At 43.8% G+C, this 21,984-nt stretch overlaps 2 protein-coding genes across 9 annotated transcripts in view; one reads left to right on the top strand and one right to left on the bottom strand.

Annotated features, from left to right (window-relative positions):
* HACL1 (2-hydroxyacyl-CoA lyase 1) overlaps positions 1-2,758 on the bottom strand; it is a 24,201-nt gene extending 21,443 nt beyond the window's left edge. Inside the window, exons 1-2 of one of the 3 annotated variants that reach the window (XM_075419069.1) lie at positions 2,675-2,758; positions 1,588-1,692 (exon numbers count right to left, since the gene is read on the bottom strand). In XM_075419069.1, the coding sequence (XP_075275184.1) occupies positions 1,588-1,692; positions 2,675-2,749 (180 nt within the window). In that variant the 5' untranslated portion in view covers positions 2,750-2,758. Of the gene's footprint in view, positions 1-1,587; positions 1,693-2,674 lie in introns of those variants that run through there. The other 2 variants (XM_075419070.1, XM_075419071.1) reach the window with 2 other exon arrangements.
* On the top strand, positions 2,496-21,984 carry BTD (biotinidase). Of its 6 annotated transcripts, none has more exons than XM_075419076.1 (6): positions 3,012-3,081; positions 4,211-4,311; positions 8,836-9,070; positions 12,005-12,154; positions 13,573-14,373; positions 21,598-21,984. In XM_075419076.1, the coding sequence occupies exons 3-6, from the start codon at positions 8,840-8,842 to the stop codon at positions 21,694-21,696; spliced, it is 1,281 nt and encodes a 426-aa protein (XP_075275191.1). In that variant the 5' UTR covers positions 3,012-3,081; positions 4,211-4,311; positions 8,836-8,839; the 3' UTR covers positions 21,697-21,984. The 6 variants fall into 6 exon arrangements, with proteins under 6 accessions (XP_075275190.1, XP_075275189.1, XP_075275191.1 ...); XM_075419078.1 differs by having other exon boundaries at positions 13,573-13,723; positions 21,598-21,682; XM_075419075.1 differs by lacking the exons at positions 3,012-3,081; positions 21,598-21,984 and adding an exon at positions 2,496-2,532 and having other exon boundaries at positions 13,573-15,963.

The following is a 21,984-nucleotide window of genomic DNA, read 5'->3' as shown; positions in this document are numbered from 1 at the left end:
TTCCCAGTCCTTCAAAAGAATCAAATACACCTTTTAAACATATTTGTATACACTGCTCCTCTCACATGTTACAAATTTCCCATCTAGAGACATGCATTCCTCTGTAAATTCTCACATTCCAATATATGGGTATAATAATTAGACAGAAAAAACATACAGCTTGTGACTGCCTGATTCAGGAGAACTACTATTATAATACTTTACTGACATCTCTGTGGGACAATCTACAAAGGCTATGAACTACATGATAGAAAAAGAACACTGCTGCAAAATACAGGTATCTGAACACTTTGCAGGCCCAGAATATTAGAAGAGCCTTGTAAAAGTTGTAAAAATGTAATTAATAGCATCTATAGAGAGACAGGATCCATAAACAAGTTGAAACACAAGAAAAATCTCCTGATGAGGTAATAATCAAGCAATTTATTTATTTGTTGGCATTAGTTATGGAAAATTGACAAATGTAGTAGAGCAACTCAGAGTATGGAAAGCTGATGGTCCATTTGCTAGCGGTCAGCTAGCCAGCTTGTATAGCAATCCTTGAAAATGAGGTATAAACCTGAAATTACTATATTTAACCTCACACCACCTGAAAAACTACCAAATGCTTCAAGAGCTACCACTGGGGAAAACCAAAAAAATCAAAAACTAGTGGCACAGTATCAAAATGCTAGTGAGCTTGAGTCTACTTTCTGATACCTAGACAACAAAGCTGAAATATAGTCAGTTAAGACTGCCTAAGTGTATATTCATGCTGGATTTTGAGCATTCAGAAGCATTTTAACTTTCTATAGTTTGCTGTTTGGTAAGCTTTTAAAACACAGTTAAGAAAAAAAAGGTATTTTAGTTATTGAAAACAGTCAAGTTTATCAGCAGCAAAACCTTCCTCTTTGGACACTGCAAGAACAGAACAGAGACAAGGGAAAAAAAACCTACCTTCTTAGGCCTGTAGGAAAAAGCTCTTGAGCAAAAAAAAAGCCTTCTAAACAGAAAAGAAAACAGTAGCTAAAAAAATTCCTAAAAAAGAAATACTACCAATTAGAGAGAGAATGATAATGTCCTAATTCAGAAGAGAAGGTATCAGCAGAAGAAAATGACAGTAAAAAAATTTAAGGGAGACATATATTGGAAAGTCTATGGAAAACTACAGAAAAATAAGAACCCAGATGAGCATCCCAAAAGGTGGCAGATAAAACCTGACAATACATGACTTGGAGACAAAATTGATCATTTTTTCTTTCTTTATTGGAATGCTTTGTTCAAATTATTTTTCTCCCTATTTTTATCCTGTCTTCTCTCCCTTACTGGGGAAAGGCACCTAAAAATGAAAAAAAAATGCAATTCCCTTATTAGAAAAGGAGGGTGGCACTTAAAAATGGAACTGGGAAAAGAAGGGCAAAAAGAAACACTCAACCCAATCCACCAATGCTCTTCCTTAGTCCAGAACGACAGTAACTGCTTCTCTACAGTTCTTTACAGGAATGTTCAGAGATCACATTCTTTCTAGTAAGAAAAAATAAATTGGATTTCATTCTATTGTAAAACAGTTAAAAGAAAGAATTGGTCCTCCTACAGACATGTACTTACAGCTTGTTCATTTCTCATTCCTACATATTTTATTCCAACTGCTTGGGCTGCAATTGCAATTTCAGTGACTGGAATACCAACAATGCCGAACATGTATTCAATATTCTAAAAAGAAAAACGTTAGAAGAAATCAGAATTGTTTCCAAACGACATCTTTAATAAACACGTGAAATACAGTCACAGTAATTATACAGGCAGTCTAAAAGTAAATCGCAACAACACATATATTCACATAAAAGCCCACAGGCCACTGTGGGAACGTATGCAACAGCAGCTGGCATTTGCAGCTCAGTCCTTTGTGTTGTTCCACTGCTTGTGGGCTTCCAAACTCCAGTGCTTCCACAGCTGTTCAGCCCAGCTTCTCAGTCAACCTATGCTTAGCTCTTCTAACTGATGGCTTCTCATTTGGGATGTCTCTGCTCCACCATCTTCCTGATTCTCAGTACATCAACTTTGCCTCCTCTGAACACTCCTTGTACCGTCAGACGTTCTTGTGCTTTCACAGGGAATCAGCAGAAAGAAAAGCCCCAAGAAACAACGGGCACGGTGTCATGCCCAATGAACTTGCAGATGAAGAGACTGCGCTTATTTTTATTACACCCGAAGGACCTTTACGCGCATGGCAGACCGAGCCGGCAGCCCCTCGTTAGGGCCGGTACCAGCCCCGCCACAGCGCAGCTCTGGGCACTGTAACGCGGGGCAGCCCCGGGCAGAGCCGCAGAGGGCGGTCGGCGGCGCCGGACGGGCACGGCGCTACCGAGGCAGCCGGGCTGGGGTCACCGCCTCTCGTCTGCCCCGGGCGGCGGAGGGAGCCAGCCGGGCCGGGGCCAGGCGGGGCCCGCTCCCGGGCTGCCGCGGCGGCGCCTCCCTCCGTCCCGCGGAGCCGCAGGGCAGCCCGGCCCGCCCGCTCTGCCCGCCCCCGGCGGAACGGCAGCGGCGCGCAGGGTAAGTCCGGCCGCGCACACGCTTCTCCCCAGCCCCGCGGGCACCCCTGGCCCGGCCTGGCCGACCCCGCGCCGCGCAAACTGTCCCCGCCCGCTCGCCGTAGGGAAGCTGCTCCCCGGCCCGCCCACCCCCGCGCTCTTACTTGAGCCTTGAGGGACTCAGCGATGAGCTGGGCCCCGCTGACAGCCTCCCCCTCCGCACCGCTCCCGGAGGCCATTCCGGCTGCCGCTGCCCCGGCTGAAACCTCCCACTGGGGAAGCGAACGGAACGTGACCCCGGTCGAAGGTCGGGCGCGGTTGACGGGCACGCCGCCCGGCCAATGAGACAGCGGAGAGGGCGGGCCTTGAGCCCGCAGTGTCCACCTCTGACCGCGCTGGCAGGCGGTGCGGGGATCAGGGCGAAAACTGGAAAAGCCTCCTATTGGCTAGAGCGGGCACCCAATCAGAGGCCAGGAGGCGCCTGCCTTCCTTCCGCCCCCACGCCGCCGTAGGCCCGCGGCGGCGCCGAGCGCGGAGCAGCCGCCAGGGGGCGGGCCCGGCGGGTCGCAGCGTGAGGCTCGCGGCGCGGCGGCGCGCGGGGGGGCGGCCGTTAAGCCGAGGGCCGGGGCGGCGCGCGCGGAGGGCGGCCGTGAGGGGTTGGGGCGGGGGCAGCGCGGGCAGCGCTCCGCTCCTCGCCGGGCGGTCGGCCCCGAGCCGCGGGGGCCGGGGGCCGGGATCGCCGCCTTGGCCTGCGGCAGCTCGGCCTGGAAGGCCCGTGGGAGCTGCGGGGCGGCCGCCTCTTGGGGGTCACGCTCCGGCTTCGTGGGGCCGGCCGGGGACCGCGAAGGCAGAGCGGGGCGAAGTGCTGCGTAGCTTTAGGTGGAGGTACCCGACGCCGGCATTCCTGAGGAGGAGCGGGAGCGTAGCGTGAGGCGCTCGTGCGAAATCCTCACCGGAGGATGGTGCACACCGTTTTACCTGGCTCAGGCCGCCCTGGCCGTGCCCGGCTTGCGCGTGTCTGAGAAGCGGCAGAGGGGACAGCACGCTGTGCCCCACCCTGTGACTGCTCGGTTGGGCCGCCAGGTTGAGGTGTTGGAGCTGAGCCGCTAGTGACAGCAGCATTCAGTTCATCCTCCCTCTGTCAGTAACTCAGATCTTGTAATTACGAGACAAAGTATATTTCAGGAATGCCGTGAAAGGTATAAAACTTTTTGCAAAACACCGTATTGGAATGGGCGGCATTCTGTAAAAAGTGATTGCGCCTCAGGGTGAAAGCCTGGAGACTGGAGCAAGGTCATATAATGCATTGCACACAGAAGAAAGGTTTTTTCAGAAATGGGAATGCAAGATAGCTGTTTACATTGAGCTATGATGGCATTGATGAAAAAAGGCTTCATAAAAATATAGTAAAATACTGTAATAAAATATAGTGCAGCATATAAAAGCGGTAGACTGGAGGGATCTGTGGAAAAACTTTGAATTTCCCAGTATTTTTACATCTGTGTAGGCGCTGTTGTGTTACATATTGTATATATTGGAATGGCAGCAACATCACACAGCGATATCTGTGTCTCTTACATTGAGCGATATCCACAGTTCATGGATATCGATCAATGTAAAAAAGACTTGATTTTTTTTTCATAGCAAATTTACTATTTTGCCTAGTAACTATTACTGTTTGTGTTATTACGGCTTGACAGGCATTTGCTAATAATCGCTTAAGAGGACCCAGACTAGTGCTGTGCTGCTTTAGTTTACAGTCTGTTGGATTCTTCTGAGTATAAACGTACTAAGAAGCAGGGTACGTATTGCCTTTGTTCTGTGTATACATGTATGTATGGTGAGCATTGACAGACTTCTAAGCTTCTGGAGTTGTGGAAAAGCGAGTGACTGGATGCTTTACTTCATTATTAGATTAGATGGTTCTGGAAAACTGAATAGGAAAACAGTCTGCACTGTGACTGGAGGAGAATCTTGTCTGAATCGGCATCCAAACTTAAACACCAGTCTTTTTACCTTTCGTATAAAACTGTAACTAGAATGCTGTGACTGCATGACAGTAATGCTGCTATGAAATACATCTGTTTGGGTGGGATGGTCCTACTGGAGCGTATCTTCCAGGCAAAAGACTGCATAAATCACAAAAAAGGGACAGAAGAAGAGATTAAATTATAAAGCATTTCAGTTCATGAAATTTCTTTTACAGTCATGGCTCAGGTGAGATGACAACTCTGTAGACCCTAAACAAATTAACTTCTCTTCAAGGAAAGGATTTATTAGATAGTGTAGCACTTTCTGTTAAGGAAAAAAAACCAAAACAGAATGTGGCTGAGACTTATTCAGAGTGTCACAGCCTAAAGGCTGAGTAACCCCTGATGTTACCCTTATTTTGGCTGGAAAGGTTACTGTCCCCAAGCCCAGCCTTGGAGCTCGTCACAGCTCTCCTTGTTAGAAGCAATCCATTAGATAGGGTTCTGTTGTTTAAGCTGTCAAATAGGGGAGAGGCATTAGGGAGCACTCATGTAAGTGCTCACCCATCATCCGTGGGACTAGCAGTAATCACAACCAAGGGTAAGGACTCGGAGGAATTACTTTAGTTATTAAATTATTGTAGCAGGCCCAGGTTCAGCCAGATGGGATTGTGTAGTCGGATGTTCAGTGTTAAACCTCTTGTGTATCTGAATGAGGATCGGATTCAGGTTAGTACTTTGAGTGTTTCTGACCACCAGAAAATAAACCATGGCAGAATAATGAGAATGCTCCAAGCATGTCTGGAAAATACAACATTTTATAGGAGCCCATTACCTGTTATTTTTTTAAGGTAGTGTATTTGTCTTAAAAGGCAAAAAGGTCATTTTTCTAATGCATAGCAACTCCATCTTGTGATCTGAAACTCTCCAACTTTTTCCATCACTAGTAATGATGAATTCTAATGCATCTTAGTTGACAACTTTGTTCAGGAATGGCTGACAAGAACCCATTCCTGTCCTAAATAGGCATTTTGGCTCTGAAAGGATGACAGAAATAGAAAAGATAGTTTTGTTGGTGAAGTGCAACACCATGTGTTTATTTCCAGTGGCTTCCTTAACTGTGAGAGGCTTCCCACCTCTGCTGTCCCTCCCTCTGCTACTGCTTTATAGCTTCATGTGTACTTTGGTATTTCATTTGCAAAGCTGAGCTGCGCAGGACAAAGTAGGATCCTCTGTTCTTGATATGCATTGCCAAATCACCTCCCCATAAGTACTGAGTGTTTTCCTCAAGATGCAGAATACCAAGGATAGTTTATTGTACATCACTTCTCAAAACTTTATATAAATGGAGTATCTTTAATACAACTGTTCACAGAAATGCTAAGGCTTTATTCTGTTTTTATTGTGCTTTAGGTAACTTAAATTTACCCTTGAAGGCATGTATATATGGATGTGTTGGCAAATTAAAGCTCAAGAAAATATGAATGTGAATAGTTGAGCTTAGCACCATCTGATAGCTAAGTTACTACTGGACTCTTACAAGTGTCGTTACACATTAAAACTTTCTGGTTGAGCAAACAAGTCTTCTGCCTGCCATAGGCACTAAGGTTATGATTTTCCTGTTCTGTTTGGGATAGTGTTGCTGTCAAATCAGTGTTGCAAATAGCGCGTAGAGCTCATGGAAGCAAACAAGTGGCTTAAACTAAGGTACTAAATGCTTTTTGAATAGATTTATTCTCACTTCAATTTGTTCATTGTTAGATACTAAACCAGTTGGTGTTTAGACACGCACACAAAAAAAAGCAGCTTATTAGCTTCATTCTGGAATTTAAGGAAGGAGATATTTTGAGCTAACTTGCCATAGACTTTCTTTTTTAGGTACAAAATTACATTTAATATAACATGAATAAAAATAAAAATGGAATTAGTTCAAAATTGATCTTTTTTCCCTGATGAGCTCCTTATGGGAACTAGAGAAGGGTCTTCATGCATGCTTCTTTCAGTCTGTATTTGCTTTGGAAAAATTCAGGGAGTTGTGGATTGCAAAGACTGAAAGGCCCTAAGAGTGTTTTGGAACATTTTTTTCTTGGGTAAGAGTTACCAAAGAGCTCAACATTTTTATAAATGTTGAAGAAAGCCACACTTTGTGAGACAAATTAGTCTATTTATTACACATGTGGAGTTGGAATAGAGTGAATCCATAATCCATCAGGAGAGGCATTTTCATGATAGAAGGATAGATAAATGAGGAAGTAGTGTCTAGTGTAGTTCCTCTGGCAATTATCTGCATTGATAAAATAAGTTCTCTTTCTACTTGACTAGTAAATATAGCGTCCAAGTAATATTAGGAAGTGCTACTTTTAAATATATCTCCCATCACCATCACGACTTTCCCTTGGTCGAGGAGGACTGTGTGAGGGATCGCTTAAGTGATCTGGATGTCCACAAATCCATGGGCCCCGATGGAATGCACCCACGAGTGCTGAGGGAGCTGGCGGATGTCATTGCTGAGCCACTCTCCATCATCTTTGAGAGGTCCTGGAGGACTGGAGAGGTGCCCGAGGACTGGAGAAAGGCCAATGTCACTCCAATCTTCAAAAAGGGCAAGAAGGAGGACCCAGGGAACTACAGGCCGGTCAGCCTCACCTCCATCCCGGGAAAGGTGATGGAGCAGCTTATCCTGGAGGCCATCATGAAGCAAGTGGAAGAAAAGAAGGTTATCAGGAGTAGTCAGCATGGATTCATCAAGGGGAAATCATGCCTGACCAATCTGATAGCTTTCTACAATGACATGACCGGCTGGGTAGACGAAGGGAGAGCCGTGGATGTTGTCTACCTTGACTTCAGCAAGGCTTTCGACACAGTCTCCCATGATATCCTCCTAGGGAAGCTGAGGAAGTGTGGGCTGGATGAGTGGTCGGTGAAGTGGATAGAGAACTGGCTGAATGGCAGAACTCAGAGGGTTGTCATCAGCGGCGCTGAGTCTAGTTGGAGGCCGGTAACAAGTGGTGTCCCCCAGGGGTCAGTACTGGGCCCAGCCTTGTTTAACTTCTTCATCAACGACCTGGATGAAGAGTTAGAATGTACCCTCAGCAAGTTTGCTGACGACACCAAACTGGGAGGTGTGGTAGATACACCAGAAAGCTGTGCTGCCATTCAGCGTGACCTGGATAGGCTGGAAAGCTGGGCAGAGAGGAACCTGATGAGGTTCAACAAAGCCAAATGCAGGGTCCTGCACCTGGGGAGGAACAACCTCATGCACCAGTACAGGCTTGGGGTGGACCTGCTGGAGAGCAGCTCTGCGGAGAGGGACCTGGGCGTCCTGGTGGACGACAGGTTAACCATGAGCCAGCAGTGTGCCCTGGCTGCCAAGAAAGCCAATGGGATCCTGGGGTGCATCAAGAAGAGTGTGGCCAGCAGGACAAGGGAGGTTCTCCTTCCCCTCTACACTGCCCTAGTGAGGCCTCATCTAGAGTACTGTGTCCAGTTCTGGGCTCCCCAGTTCAAGAAAGATGAAGAGCTACTGCAGAGAGTCCAACGGAGGGCTACGAGGATGATGAGGGGACTGGAACATCTGCCCTACGAGGAGAGGTTGAGGGAACTGGGCTTGTTCAGCCTGAAGAAGAGAAGGCTGCGAGCGGACCTTATAAATGCTTACAAATATCTGAAGGGTGGGTGTCAAGAGGATGGGGCCAAGCTCTTTTCAGTGGTGCCCAAGGACAAGGGGCAATGGGCACAAACTGAGGCACAGGAAGTTCCGTCTGAACATGAGGAAGAACTTCTTCCCTCTGAGGGTGACAGAGCACTGGAACAGGCTGCCCAGGGAGGTTGTGGAGTCTCCTTCTCTGGAGATATTCAAAACCTGCCTGGACAAGGTCCTGTGCAGCCTGCTGTAGGTGATCCTGCTTCGGCAGGAGGGTTGGACTTGATGACCCACAGAGGTCCCTTCCAACCCCTACTATTCTGTGATTCTGTGATTCTGTGAAATGGGAGAGAAACTGCAAAATTGCAAGCTGCTTTTAACTTTTCCCAAAAATGTTTTGATATATGGTGCAATAATCGATACATGAATGCTAAATTTAATTGTAGAGGGAGACCAAGCAAGGAGATCAGTAGAACTATACACAAAGCAAAAATGTTTTTAAACAGGACACAGTTATTTAAAGCACCAGCATAGATAGATTTAAGGTTTAGAAACAACGTGCATGTGGTTGTTCAGGAATTTAGAAACAACACACTCAGTTCAAACACTGTTAAGAGTGTCAGTTACAGTCCACACTTAATGATAAATTTAAATTCCTGGCACTATTTGTTGCTCAAGCTCCCCCCACCCCACCTGGTTTCTTTTGCTCTAGATTTATGGCACACACCATGGTGGACCTGTGCTGGAAGCTGTCCGTCTGCTTTTTGTGCTGTCAAGTTGTCTCAGGAAGAGTTACGAGGGAGGGGCATTACGTTGCTGCCGTGTATGAGCACGAGTCCATACTGAGTCCTAACCCGACAGCCCTGGTCGATCGACGGTCTGCGCTGGAACTCATGGGCAGAAACCTAGACATCTATGAACAGCAAGTAGTGGCTGCTGCAAGACAGGTATGCCGCAGCTTAGTAGCAGTTGCGTGTGTCCTATGTATATATAGAGTAAGTGCTTTGAGGATAATCTTTCACATTTGTGTTCCCAGGCAACTGAAGCCGTATTTATATACATAGCTATGGTCTGGTTTTTCAGACATTATGACCTGCCAGCAGCTCTGAAAAAAATCAGGCCAATTAGCAGCTCGCCTGACTTGAGTTATTCCGAGCTTGGAAAAACACGCCTATAGTTATTTAGTATAGGGAAATTAATTTTCTATTTTGGTCTGAATACCTAGCGCCTTTCTGTTTTCTTAAATGGAATGTTTTTATTGAAAGATTGTCTTAAAAGGCAGCTGTCTGGGTTTGATTTTATTCCAGTGCTCTCAATCGAAATTCCTAAATGTTTCTGAAAACTAAGGAAGTTAAATGCTTTGGAAATTAATATTCCACCATTAACAACTTTGTGGAAGTAAAGTTTTCCATTACTTTCTCTTACCCTTCATGGAATGGTTCTTAGTCTAAATATATTTAGAGGAGAGACACTAGTATTTCTGGCTGTTCTTGTGCACAGCCTGCTGTCCTTCTCTCCCCAAGAAAACCCAAAGCTGGTTCTAGTCAAAGGAGGCAGGCATTACTGTCCCTACACAGAGAAGAAATGATGTGCAAGTTTCACAAATCTATTGTTTTGGAACATTATAATTTGAAAAAGTGTTTGGTTTTTTTGTTGTTGTTTTTTTTTTTAATTTTTATTTTGAGAATGATGACTGGGCATCACAGTCCAGAAGGGTAAGAGCTATTTTTATGCAGTATTGCATCCAAGACACTTAAGTTATCCCAAAGCCATAGCACAGATGACACATTTGAAATGACTTTTGAAGAGTCAGAGGGATTTGAGTGACTGATGCTGTGTCTGATTTAAGAGGAATCCACTACAGTTTTTGGAACTGATCTCCCTGAACTTCAGATAGAGCCAGCCTAGCTCTGGCATGGCTACATTTCTACCGGAATCTGTATTGCTTCCACAGCTGTTTGTGAAAACAGTACTCCCAGTACACTATCCAAGCCTATATACCTAATCGTGGTATATAGCCCGGCCTAAGTTTGCTTTTGACAAAGTTCATCTGCAAATAATTCTGAAAAAATATTAAGACAAATTTTAACATCATCAATCTTTAAACTCAATAATGTCATTCTCATGACTTATGAATGGAGAATACCTGAATATTTGAAAAGACATGGCAGTCAGGCGAAGTCCCTGGTGACTGGAAGAAGGGAAACATTTTGCCCATTTTTAAAAAGGGTAGGAAGGAGGACCCTGGGAACTACTGACCTGTCAGCCTCACCTCTGTGCCTGGGAAGATCATGAAACAGATCCACCTGGAAGCTGTGCTAAGGCACATGGAGGACAGGGAGGTGATTCAAGGCAGCCGGCATGGCTTCACCAAGGGCAAGTCCTGCCTGACCAACCTAGCAGCTTTCTATGCTATGGTGTGACTAGATCAGTGGACAGGGGAAGAGCTATGGATGTCATCTATCTGGACTTCTGTAAAGCCTTCGACACAGTCCCTCACAACACCCTTCTCTCCAATTTAGAGAGATATGGATTTGATGGGTGGACTGTTCGGTGGCTAAGGAATTGGTTGGAAGGTCGCAGCCAGAGGGTAACGGTCAATGGGTCTATGTCCAAATGGACGCTGGTGACAAGTGGTGTCCCTCAGGGGTCCGTACTGGGACCGGTGCTGTTTAACATTTTCATCAATGACTTAGAGAGTGAGGTCGAGTGCACCCTCAGCAAGTTTGCAGATGACACCAAGCTGAGTGGTGCAGCTGACACGCCTGAGGGATGGGATGCCATCCAGAGGGACCTGGAAAAGCTTGAAAAATGGGCCTGTGTGAACCTCATGAGGTGCAAGGTCCTGCGTCTGGGTCGGGGCAACCCCCGCTATCAATACAGGCTGGGGGAAGAAGGGATTGAGAGCAGCCCTGCTGAGAAGGACCTGGGGGTACTGGTGAATGAAAAGCTCAACATGATGCGGCAGTGTGCGCTGGCAGCCCAGAAAGCCAGCCGTATCCTGGGCTGCATCAAGAGAAGTGTGGCCAGCAGGTCGAGGGAGGTGATTCTGCCCCTCTACTCCGCGCTGTTGAGACCCCACCTGGAGTCCTGCATCCTGTGCCCCCAGCACAAGAAGGACATGGAGCTGTTGGATCGGGTCCAGAGGAGGGCCATAAAGATGATCCGAGGGCTGGAGGACCTTTCCTGTGAGGAAAGGCTAAGAGAGTTGGGGCTGTTCATCCTGGAGAAGAGCAGGCTCCGGGGACACCTTATAGCAGCTTTCCCGTACCTGAAGGGGGCCTATAGGAAAGATGGGGAAAATACTTTCAGCAGGGCTTGTCACAATAGGACAAGAAGTAATGGCTTTAAACTAAGAGAGGGTAGATTTAGACTAGATATAAGGAGGAAATTTTTTACGGTAAGGGTGGTGAAAGACTGGCACAGGTTGCCCAGAGAGTTAGTGGAGGCCCCATCCCTGGAAACATTCAAGGCCAGGTTGGACGGGGCTCTGAGCAACCTGGTCTAGTGGAAGATGTCCCTGCTCACTTCAGGGGGGTTGGGCTAGATGACCTCTAAAGGTCCCTTCCAACCCAAAGCATTCTATGATTCTATGTTTCTACTTTTGGTAAGGATTTGGATGAAGTCTGCTTTTATTTGCACACCCTTAAAATAATGTCAAATACATTATTTTTCAAGCTAAAGGTATGTGTCAGGTTAAATAAGCTTTTTTTGTACACGTAGTTATACCTACTGTGAAGTCAAAGAAAAGACATTTTCAAACTACGTTCTTGTCAAAACATATTTGGGTTATCCTTAACTTTATTTAGCTGTGTTTTTTTCCTTTCGTATTTAGGTTGCGTTTGTTTTGCCTACGAAACATGTCTTTGTTGTACATACAGGGAGCACAGATCATTGTTTTTCCTGAAGATGGAATCCATGGCTTCAACTTCACCAGAAGCTCCATTTATCCTTACTTAGATTTCGTTCTGCATTCACAGTCTGTGAAGTGGAATCCATGCAGAGAGCCGTATTTGTTCAATGACACAGAGGTAAATGTAGGAGTGATTTCTGCAGAGAGGTGGAATAACTAAATGCTAGATTTGTGCTCCAAGTGGGAAACTAGCTGTAGTAGTTTTGCTTAGGGAAGGGAGCAAGAAGTTTAACAACTCTTTCATGAACTCTCAGTTTATGCTGGTTTCATTCTTAGCAGAGGAGGGTTTTAGATACCTACATGCATGAAGATTAGCTTGTTAATGAGCCATCTGGATTTGTCATCTTTCTCTCCCAACCTATGAAACGGTAATCACTCTCCGATCAGATACATCATTAGTAGTGTTATTTTGAACAAAATTGTTTTATATGAAATAGCATAGCTGTATCTTCGCTTTTGATGCATTCTTGTAACTCAGTTTTAATGACTGAATCCCAGCAGAACATTTGGACTCAGTGATTGTGTGTAAAATGATTAGCACAAGTAACAGGACATGACCTGCTGTTACATAATAGAAGTCACAACTTAGGACAGACCAAGTGTGATTACAGAAGATGTGACCTGCAAGTTACAAAAACAGTATTTTCGTCTACTGTTCTGAACCCAAAGTGAAAATAACCATGCTTTAGTAATACAGACCATTTATTCCTATTAAGGCGACAGTAGTCAATATAATGAAAGTAACTAATCATGCATGTGCCTACTAGGCAGAATTTGTGTGCAAACATGAATCACAGTTGTAAATGGTGAGCTACTTTGACCTATGAATCTTTACTACCAATGATCATGCACAAGCAAGCAAGAACTTAATTTGTCATTCAGATCCTATCTGGAGATTGCAGTACTGGCAGTCATTGGTACAGCGCTCTGTGGCCTGGAAGAAACATCCCAGTCATACTGTAGTGTATAACTTTCTGCATTTCTTTCCTGTAACTCTGCAAAGCCTACCTATTCACATCTCTGCTTCTTGAAGTTGTGGCTAGTAAGCACTTTAAAAAAAAATCTGGAGTAAAAACATGTAGTTGCAGGAGCAAGCCATTGCATGTGCAAATAATCATTATTAGACGTTTGCTGTTCTAAAGGCACACACCAATCACTTATGCTGCCTTTTCAAAGGTTTCAGTTGACCTACAGTGTTTTAAAGTCACTGGTGCTCCTGCAACAGTCAGAATTTTCTGAAAATTAATGCCCTGGAAATAGAGAGATTTATTTATTTACTTCTCAGGAAATAAAACCCAGATAACTTTTTTCAGTGCTATTTTGAAATTAATATCTGAAATACTTTTAAGTCTAGAAAGGTATTGGTTCCAGTAGCTTTTCTCACAAAATCATCGGTACTTTTACAGATATGGTCAAACGCGTTCAGTTTCCAGTTGAAAATAATAATTTGAAAAGTATTAAATAAGTCATAGCAGCTTGAGTAAAACCTATCCCTCCATATTCTGAAGTGCTTAATTTCCCTGTACTGTTCTCCAGGTTCTTCAGCGTCTGAGCTGCATGGCACTGAAGAACAAAATATTCCTTGTGGCAAACTTGGGAACTAAGCAGCCCTGTGAGCCCACTGATCCTCACTGTCCAGCTGATGGAAGGTACCAGTTCAACACCAACGTGGCGTTCAGTGATGACGGTATGCTGGTAGCCACGTATCGCAAACACAATCTGTATTTTGAATATGCTTTTGATACCCCTCCAGAGCCTGACTATAAACTCTTTGATACCCCTTTTGCTGGCAAGTTTGGTATGTTCACTTGCTTTGATATACTCTTTTTTGAGCCTGCAGTGAAACTCATCAGACAATACAAATTGAAACAAGTTGTATATCCAACTGCCTGGATGAACCAGCTTCCGCTCCTGTCTGCTGTAGAATTTCAACAAGCTTTCGCAACTGCTTTCAACATCAATATTTTAGCAGCTAATATCCACCACCCCACTTTGGGCATGACAGGGAGTGGCATATATACTCCAGTCAAATCGTTCATCTACCACAACATGGAAAGTTATGGTGGCAAGCTCATAGTAGCAGAAATTCCTGTGATTACCACAGATTACAGAACCAATTTGGAGAGTAATGAAAGATTCAGTGAGAGCTTCCATCAGTCATGCAAGACTTTTACAAGCGCCTCAATGGATGATCAAGTTTGCTTTAAGGAGGGACGAGAGACCCCCGGCAGAGTATCAGAAAAAGGAAATGAGCAGTTACCTCCCCTATTTTATGCAGAAATGATGTATGACAACTTTACTTTCGTTCCTGTATGGGGGGAAAAAGGAGAGCTTCAGGTTTGTGCCAATACTCTTTGTTGTTACTTAAATTACAGGAGAGCTGTTGTAACCGATGAATTATATGCTTTGGGAGTTTTTGATGGGCTCCATACAGTGCATGGCACATACTATGTCCAGGCCTGTGCATTAGTGAAGTGTGGAGGTCTCAGCTTTAGCACTTGTGGACAGGAGGTTACAGATGCCACTGCTCTGATAGATTTCCAGCTATGGGGAAATATGAGTACCCCTTATATTTTTCCTTTACTGCTGACATCTGGTATTACCTTGGACTTTGCTGACTACATGGGCTGGAAAAACAACCACTATTTCATAATCAAAAATAGAACATCTTCTGGCCTGCTGACGGCTGCTCTGTATGGACGATGGTATGAAAAGGACTAGCAGAGATATTTCACTGAATCAGAAAACGACTGCCCGTATTTTCAGAGTATGTATCTTAACAAAAGCTGTTGAACATCTGTACTTCAGCTGTGTTTGTTACACGACTGACTGATGAGATTCTGCATTTGAAATAGTAAGTGAAGCACTTAACCTAAGAGGCTGTGCCTTGATAGCTGATGTTCTAACAGAAGTAAAAGAACTGCCTTGCAAAGATAAACATCTCAACACAATACAACAAGCCTTTTATATTGGGAAAATAATACTTCTCATTTCAGCCAAATTTGTTTGTTTTAATTTAATCTTTTGGTTTTCTGGGGTCCTGGCTAGGAGTATGGAAATGAATGGAGTGGAAAACCATTATTACAAAAGGAAGAAAAATAGGAAAGGGAACAAAGACACCAATACCGTGCATGACACACATGAAAATATGTATGTATACATACATATAGCTTGTCTATGGTGAGGTTCTGATTTCTGGTTAGGGTGCCATGATTTATTTTTTTTTCTTAACCAAGTGGCCAGTAAATGTTTTTGACTGTTGTCTGTAGCCCCGTTAGAAAACTCAGTGAGTTTTCTCATATACTTTTAACAGTATCTGAATGTTACAGTTGTGAACATCTACAGAGCAGCTCTTCTGGCCAGGGAAGAGGATATCAAATGAGCGTCAAAAACTAGACTGCAATAAGACATATTTTCCAGCCTCTTGTGCAAGGAATTGTGTTTAAAGAAAATGTCGGCAATGCATATCGACAACTAATGTACTCTTTAAGTACTTTAACTTTCCCTGTTTAAAACAGAGGTCATTTCAAGACTGTTTTGACTTTAAGACATCTTAAATATTACCCATAAATTCATTCAACGAAACCTATGAAAAGCACATAATGAATTGTGGGACAGCAAGTTTTTTACGTAAATACTTTGTGTGCCAGATGGCAGGTTCCTGCTGCTAAATGAGTAAAACGCACCATTCTTTCCAGAGCAATAACTAGATTAAGTGCTATAAATATTACACTGCAGTGACAAACTGTTCTACTGCAGTGAAGAAGCTGGGAAGAGAATATTCAAAGGATATTAATTTGGGGTTAAATTCAGAGAAGATGATTTATTCTTAAGTGTTGTAATTTTATGTGGTCTTACTGACTTTTATGACTTCATCTGTGTAATAGCTGTTGAGTAACAGAATAAACACAACCATTCCTTCGGTGAGTCCTCGCGTTGCAGTTGCTCAGTCTGTCAGTTGCATTCCAGTGGCTGGGAGGAGCAGTGGGGAGCAGAGCGCTAACGGGAGAGCTGCACGTCTCCACTTCGGTGGTCTGAGTCAGTTCTGAGATGTATTCAAATCCAAACCACTATGGCAGCTACAGATTCGTGTACTGAGAGGTGCTCAATAAGCTTTGAGTGAACTCTCTTTCTGGTTTCAGAAGGCAAAACAACCAACAAATTGTTGAATTTCTACCTCAAGGTTTCTTAAATATTTACACTAAGTATATAAATACGATCTTGGGCTCTGTCAAACTTTCCTTCGCCAAGCTGTATTACTGTGAGCCAGGACCCAGTCGCACTCAGCTTTGATACAGCAACACAGCAGGGTTGCTTATCCTGCAGCATGTACTGGACAGAAATACGGAGAGGGGAATGGCCATATCTCGTTAGAGAAACATTGCTGATGCAAAAGTAGGCCATCCCACCACAGGGTTATTAAAAATCATTTAATAAGCACAGGGTTATTAAAAATCATTCATTCTTTGGCACCCACAGTGGTGTTCCTGCTGAATGCTGCAAGAATTCCAGACCATACAGGGTAAAAGGGAAAACCATTTGTGGTGCTCATTGTGCTGCTGGTTCTAATACTATAATGCCGAAGTCTAAAAGAAAGGAACAATGAATGGCTGGAGGATTTCAGCTCTCAGGACAAGTCTCCTTACGTCACTTTGCAGGCTGAAAACTGTGCATCCTCTTGCACTAAAGAATTTTGTATTTAGTTCCAAAGCAGACTGTTATTATCACAATAGATGATGCTAAAGAAGTAAATAGCATTACATCTATTTGCTATGCTTAAGGGTGTGGGGGGGAAGGCATTTATCTGTGAGATACTTGAGAAGTGTGTTCCACAGAGCTGTTCTAAGTTTGGGTAAGTAAGTCAAAACTATTCTGGCCCTACTGTTTGCATGGGGCACGTTGCTCTGCCTCCTCCTTGAGAAGAGCAGACATAAGTATTAGAGCATGTTCTCGTACCTTGGTTTCTTCACCCAAAAAAGCAGCCATTGGCAAAGAGACGCTGGAAAAAGTGGACGAGACAGTACTAGACACAATGGAGACTTGTCAATAATGAACTTCCCCTCACCATCCTGATCTTTGAGGGACAACAGATATATCCGTTTTGAAGCAGGGTGGCCAGGCAGTAACCCGTGACACTCGGCACCACCAGTTTGCAGCTTTTGGAAGTGTGTGCTGGAACAGCAACCCTGGCATTGCCCAGCTGAACGCAGCACAGCTCCCTAACAACCCGTGTGCCTGGGAGTGAAGCCACGTACCATTTGCTGACGAGGTGTGGAAGCCTTCAGCAAGGCTGATGTTCACACAGGCAGACTCCTACCATCCTGTGATGCAGCCCGATGTTTATATCCCTTCAACGGACATAAACAGTTTCATTAAAGCTTCCTGAACCATTTCCTTCTGTGAGTGCAACCAAGACCAAACCAGGCATCTTTTGACACATGGGAAATACAGCGTAAGTCTGGAACAGCTTTAAATCACTTGGTCTGTTGACTTAAATGAAATCAGGACTTGGAAGTTTGTACCAAGACCAAAGGAACGTCCTGTCTGAGACAGACAGCAGGGGATGATGTCTTGAAAGGGCCTTGACACTGTCCCTGGGAAGGGGAAGACAACCACAGAAACCATCTGTCCAGGTAGAGGCAACAGCGCACGAGCCAGGGGTGCTGCGGATTTCTGCATAAGGGATCTGCTGCTGTGGGATCCACGTGAGCATTGAGTTTCCAGGTGGATGTGGGGATACTCCAATTACAGTGAGAGAAACCACCAGAAAGCACAAAGGAACACGTGGCAAACAGGACGGTGGAGTTACGTTGCTGAGAGGCAAGTGAGCAGGCTGGGAACTGGTAACAGACTGCGACAACCTGTTCAGAGTAAAGATCTTCACAGTGCACAAGGGGGTGTAAGGCCATTAAGGCAGATCCCTACAGCTGAAACAAGCTGGGCTGAAGTGACCGAGCTTCCAGAGGCTCCTGCAATCAACATGGAAGCAAGGAAGCCATTGTTGTGAGGCACAGCGTGGTCTTGCCCAGGCTGTGACCTGTCTTGCAGCATCAGGTATTTAACGAACACCCCATCATCACAGAAAACCTGGGAGGACCAGCACAAAAACCCGACTGCCCTCTTTGGCTGCTTCAGACATCATCTAAAGTGAATAAAAGAGCCAACTGAAGAAAATTACATTTTCAGAACAGAAAGAGTTACAGAAAGAGGACCTGAACAACGCCTGAACAACATTACTGACACACAGGCAACTTCAGTGGCTAGAAAGAACTACGCCTCCTCCTCGATTTATGTAGGTTAAAAAACAGAGTGGTAACAAACGCCATTCCTGAAAACCCCAAATATTCACAGACTGAAGTGAGAGGTATCACTCAGTCATGTTTCTAATGGTCAACGGCAAGGAACTACTTCAGAGATTCACTGTGCTCTCCTTCCTCCCTCCACTGGGAGGACAGGCATAGGCAACGCAGGTCAGCGGTCAGAGATGATAGTTAGTGGTACCCACAGCAGATCAGACAAACTCTTGGCAGAAGAGGTCAGAAAGGTTGAATTCAGCACGACGTTAATAGATTCCAAGAAAGACTTTTAAGGAAACTGTGCAGACAGCTTGAGTAACAAAGTTTGGCATGGCACAGGAAATACATGACAGGATAAGATGTGAATACTTAGATTTTGCTTTAAAACTGTTTAAGGTACCTAATACATTCTTTTAACGTAAAATTAAATTTGAGACATCAGCGTGTTAAGCTTTGTGAACTAAGTGAACTCCCAGGCACAATGAGAGAGAGCCTGCATGTCCGTCATTTGACAAAGCTTGGAAGTGGGCGTTTGTTTTGTTCTGTTATGAATCTGAATAGCAAAATTTCTGGTTGCTTCTATTACAATTTTAATTAAAAAAAAGAGAATGTAAGCTGTTTTTCTCTTTAAATGTTTAGTGACACTAACTATTAAGACAGCTTGAAAGTCTCTTTAGGTTCCATATTATTCAACTATGTGTACAGCTACGTGGTGAAATAATGCAAGATTCCTTTCCCAACCTCGGCTTGAAAATTGCTAAAACGTAGCACGGAATGGAGGGAGTTCAGCACACAGCACCAGGGAAGCATGGGATAATTTGGATGCTGCTTTATTTGAAGACAAGTAACTGTGCTAAAGAGACTGGATATTGGACTGGAAAGAGTTGCAAGAAATCTTGAAGGCGTGCAAGTACAGACATTCGCCGCCTTCTCCTGTCGGGAACGTTCAGTTGTGAGACGAGTCGCATTGCAGAGACAGGAAGAAGCCCCCAGCCTGAAAATTTTAGCCACATCTGTAACTATTTTTTCCCCAGGGAAAGGAAACCAGAATACTTTTAGAATTTTCCTGGGCTCTAGATGACTGAACAACTGCAAGAAACGCTCTTTCCGAGGCTGGCATTTCAGACGGTTTTTCTCTTGGTAGGTACGTGGGATACGCGGACCAGAGTAGAGGCCTGGATGACACTTAAAACGTCCAGCCAGGCATTTGCTGCTCCTGTTAAGCAATAAAATGAAGGGATTTTTCTGATAAGGCTTATAGATCATTATAAATACAATGATAGGGCATTTTCTTAAGAATGACCACTGTTTTGCCTTTTCAAATTAACGCACGGTGGCTCCTTTGCACTTAACATTCTTTAAAACATACAGATATTGCAGTGAGAAAAGGACTCCAGAAAAATAAAAAAGCCAGTGCTATCAGTTTAACAAACAGATGCCTATATTGCCTCTCTTCACATTTAAAATCTCAGATTTCTGTCTGTAAAGGAGACCCATGTCTTATAAATTACTATCTTGTCCAATTTAGAGTCACAGCTAACAGATTTATAAAAAAAAAGGGAGTTTAATCCTAATCTGAAAGAATTCTCCAACTGTCCCATCAGCTTCTGCAGCATATAAAAGGATTAGAAGGAAGTCATCACAAATCCTTGAAAGATTACTACAAGAGGCAATACTTACCAGCCTGTCTTGGATTTAAGGATTTATATGAATTTGCTGGACCAACTTCAAGCATTTAAATATGTACTTTCTCCTGATATAAAAATATTCTGCTAAGATTAAATCCAGACCTGTGGAAGTGGTGTTACAAGTTTAAGCTACTTATTAAGAAATTATAAAGGCCGTTCTCCAAAGTTATTAGTCTGATCCAACTAGAACTGGATTATCAGGAATTATCAGGAATCAGTGGTTTTTAATCAAACGCACGATGGCATTTCTTATGGGAAGTGGATATGTACCATCAGCAGAGCAAGCAAAGAAGTGGGAAATGAGGAGGGCACTCCTGCCAGCTCCTCCTGCTGCTCTTCCGGCTGCCGCTGGGGAAGCCCACGGACCTCCCTCACCTGGCTGGTCGTACACCAAGCCAAAGAGCACGTCCTTCAGTTCTCCAGAACTGCTCTTTCCATAAACACTTACCCTTTTTATTCAGGTTTCAGTTTTTAGAGATGTGAACCTCACTGATCCAAACATGGAATTAAGTAGTACGGGCTCCCCAGACACATCAAGCACTGTTAAAAACGTTCCATGATTCCGGACATGAAAAAACTTCTCTCAAGTATGTGCTAGACAAGAGTTTTTTTTGTACAGTATTCACTGTTGCTCACAATCTTTCTACAGGCTCATCCTCTCACCCAGTTATTGCACAATTAACCGAAAGGTCACCACAAACTTTTTTTTCAGCAATAAAAAAGCTGAGCTACCACAACACCACTTGCGTTATCTCAAACCAATTGCATTTAATGAACAACCTCTTTTTTTTTTTTTTTTTGTAAATAAATAGAGTATGTTATTCTGGATTACTACATTAGTTATTGCCATTAAATGGACATAATCTCTGGGCACAACAGGAAGGCTAATTCCTCTCAAACCCAGAATCCTCATGCTCCTTTTGAGTGATCTTCCATACAGCATGGGTAACAGACTTGGGATCTTTAGTGCCTTTTGCGTAGCTGTTAAAAGGAGCAAAACTTTGAAGTCATTAATTTTTAAACATTAACATTTTTTAACTAAAATTTATTAATTCTTTAGCCTGGTAGACAAGTCAGAATTCTAAACCAGAAAATATACAACCAGGAAGAAAACCCAGCACAACCAACATCCAAGTTTAAAAAGTGCGTATTTCTAGCTCTGATTGTTCCAAATATATTTATATTATTATTTTGGAGATATCTAGCAGTGGGGAAGCAATAAATAGGAGGAAATACAAAGCAGGAGACACAGAGACGTCAAGATTTTGTAAGAAATTACAAGAAAAATATTTTTGATTACAGTGGGGTCACTTAGGGTGGGGGGGGGGGGGAGGGGAGAAGAATAACTCGTTTTTCATTTATAACAGCATCAGTCATTTAGGCTACCACACTACACTCTGAAAGTAACAGCTCAGCCTGGGAGGTTAATACTAACGTGGCATTTTCTCCTGCAGAACATTGATCCCGAGAATTGAAAAACCCATAAAGCATCCCCAAGTTCAGAGTACACAGAAAGCTGAGCAGAGCTGGTTGTTCTCATTCCTGAAGTCCATTTGATTTTTTTTTTTTCTTTCCAGGATAAAAAGGGCTTCTCTTATTATAACATACTGCTTCAGTGGTCCAGCCAAGGCTCACTGCTCTCTCTTGGTAAAAATCGAAGACATTATTTGGATTAAGATTGTAACAACAACCGTGCCCTATTCATCTGTACAAAAAAGAGGAGGATTTCTTTTAGAAAGATGGAGTTTCCTGTACCTTTTTCTGGAAATGAACATGCCTCCACTGAGGTATGAACACGTTTTGGTTGTTGTTCGTTGTTTTTTTTGGTTTTTTTTTGTTTTTTTTTAAATAAAAAACCCCACCAACCACAGACAGTGTTACTTGTTTTACAGAAACAAGGAACCTTCTGTTCCTTGACCTCTCATTAAGAAAGTGGTCTCTGACCACAGTAGCATGTTCTTTAA

This window comes from Opisthocomus hoazin, chromosome 4 (assembly GCF_030867145.1).
Source record: "Opisthocomus hoazin isolate bOpiHoa1 chromosome 4, bOpiHoa1.hap1, whole genome shotgun sequence".
Taxonomy (NCBI): Eukaryota; Metazoa; Chordata; class Aves; order Opisthocomiformes; family Opisthocomidae; genus Opisthocomus; species Opisthocomus hoazin.
This window is presented reverse-complemented; position numbering and strand designations above follow the sequence as displayed.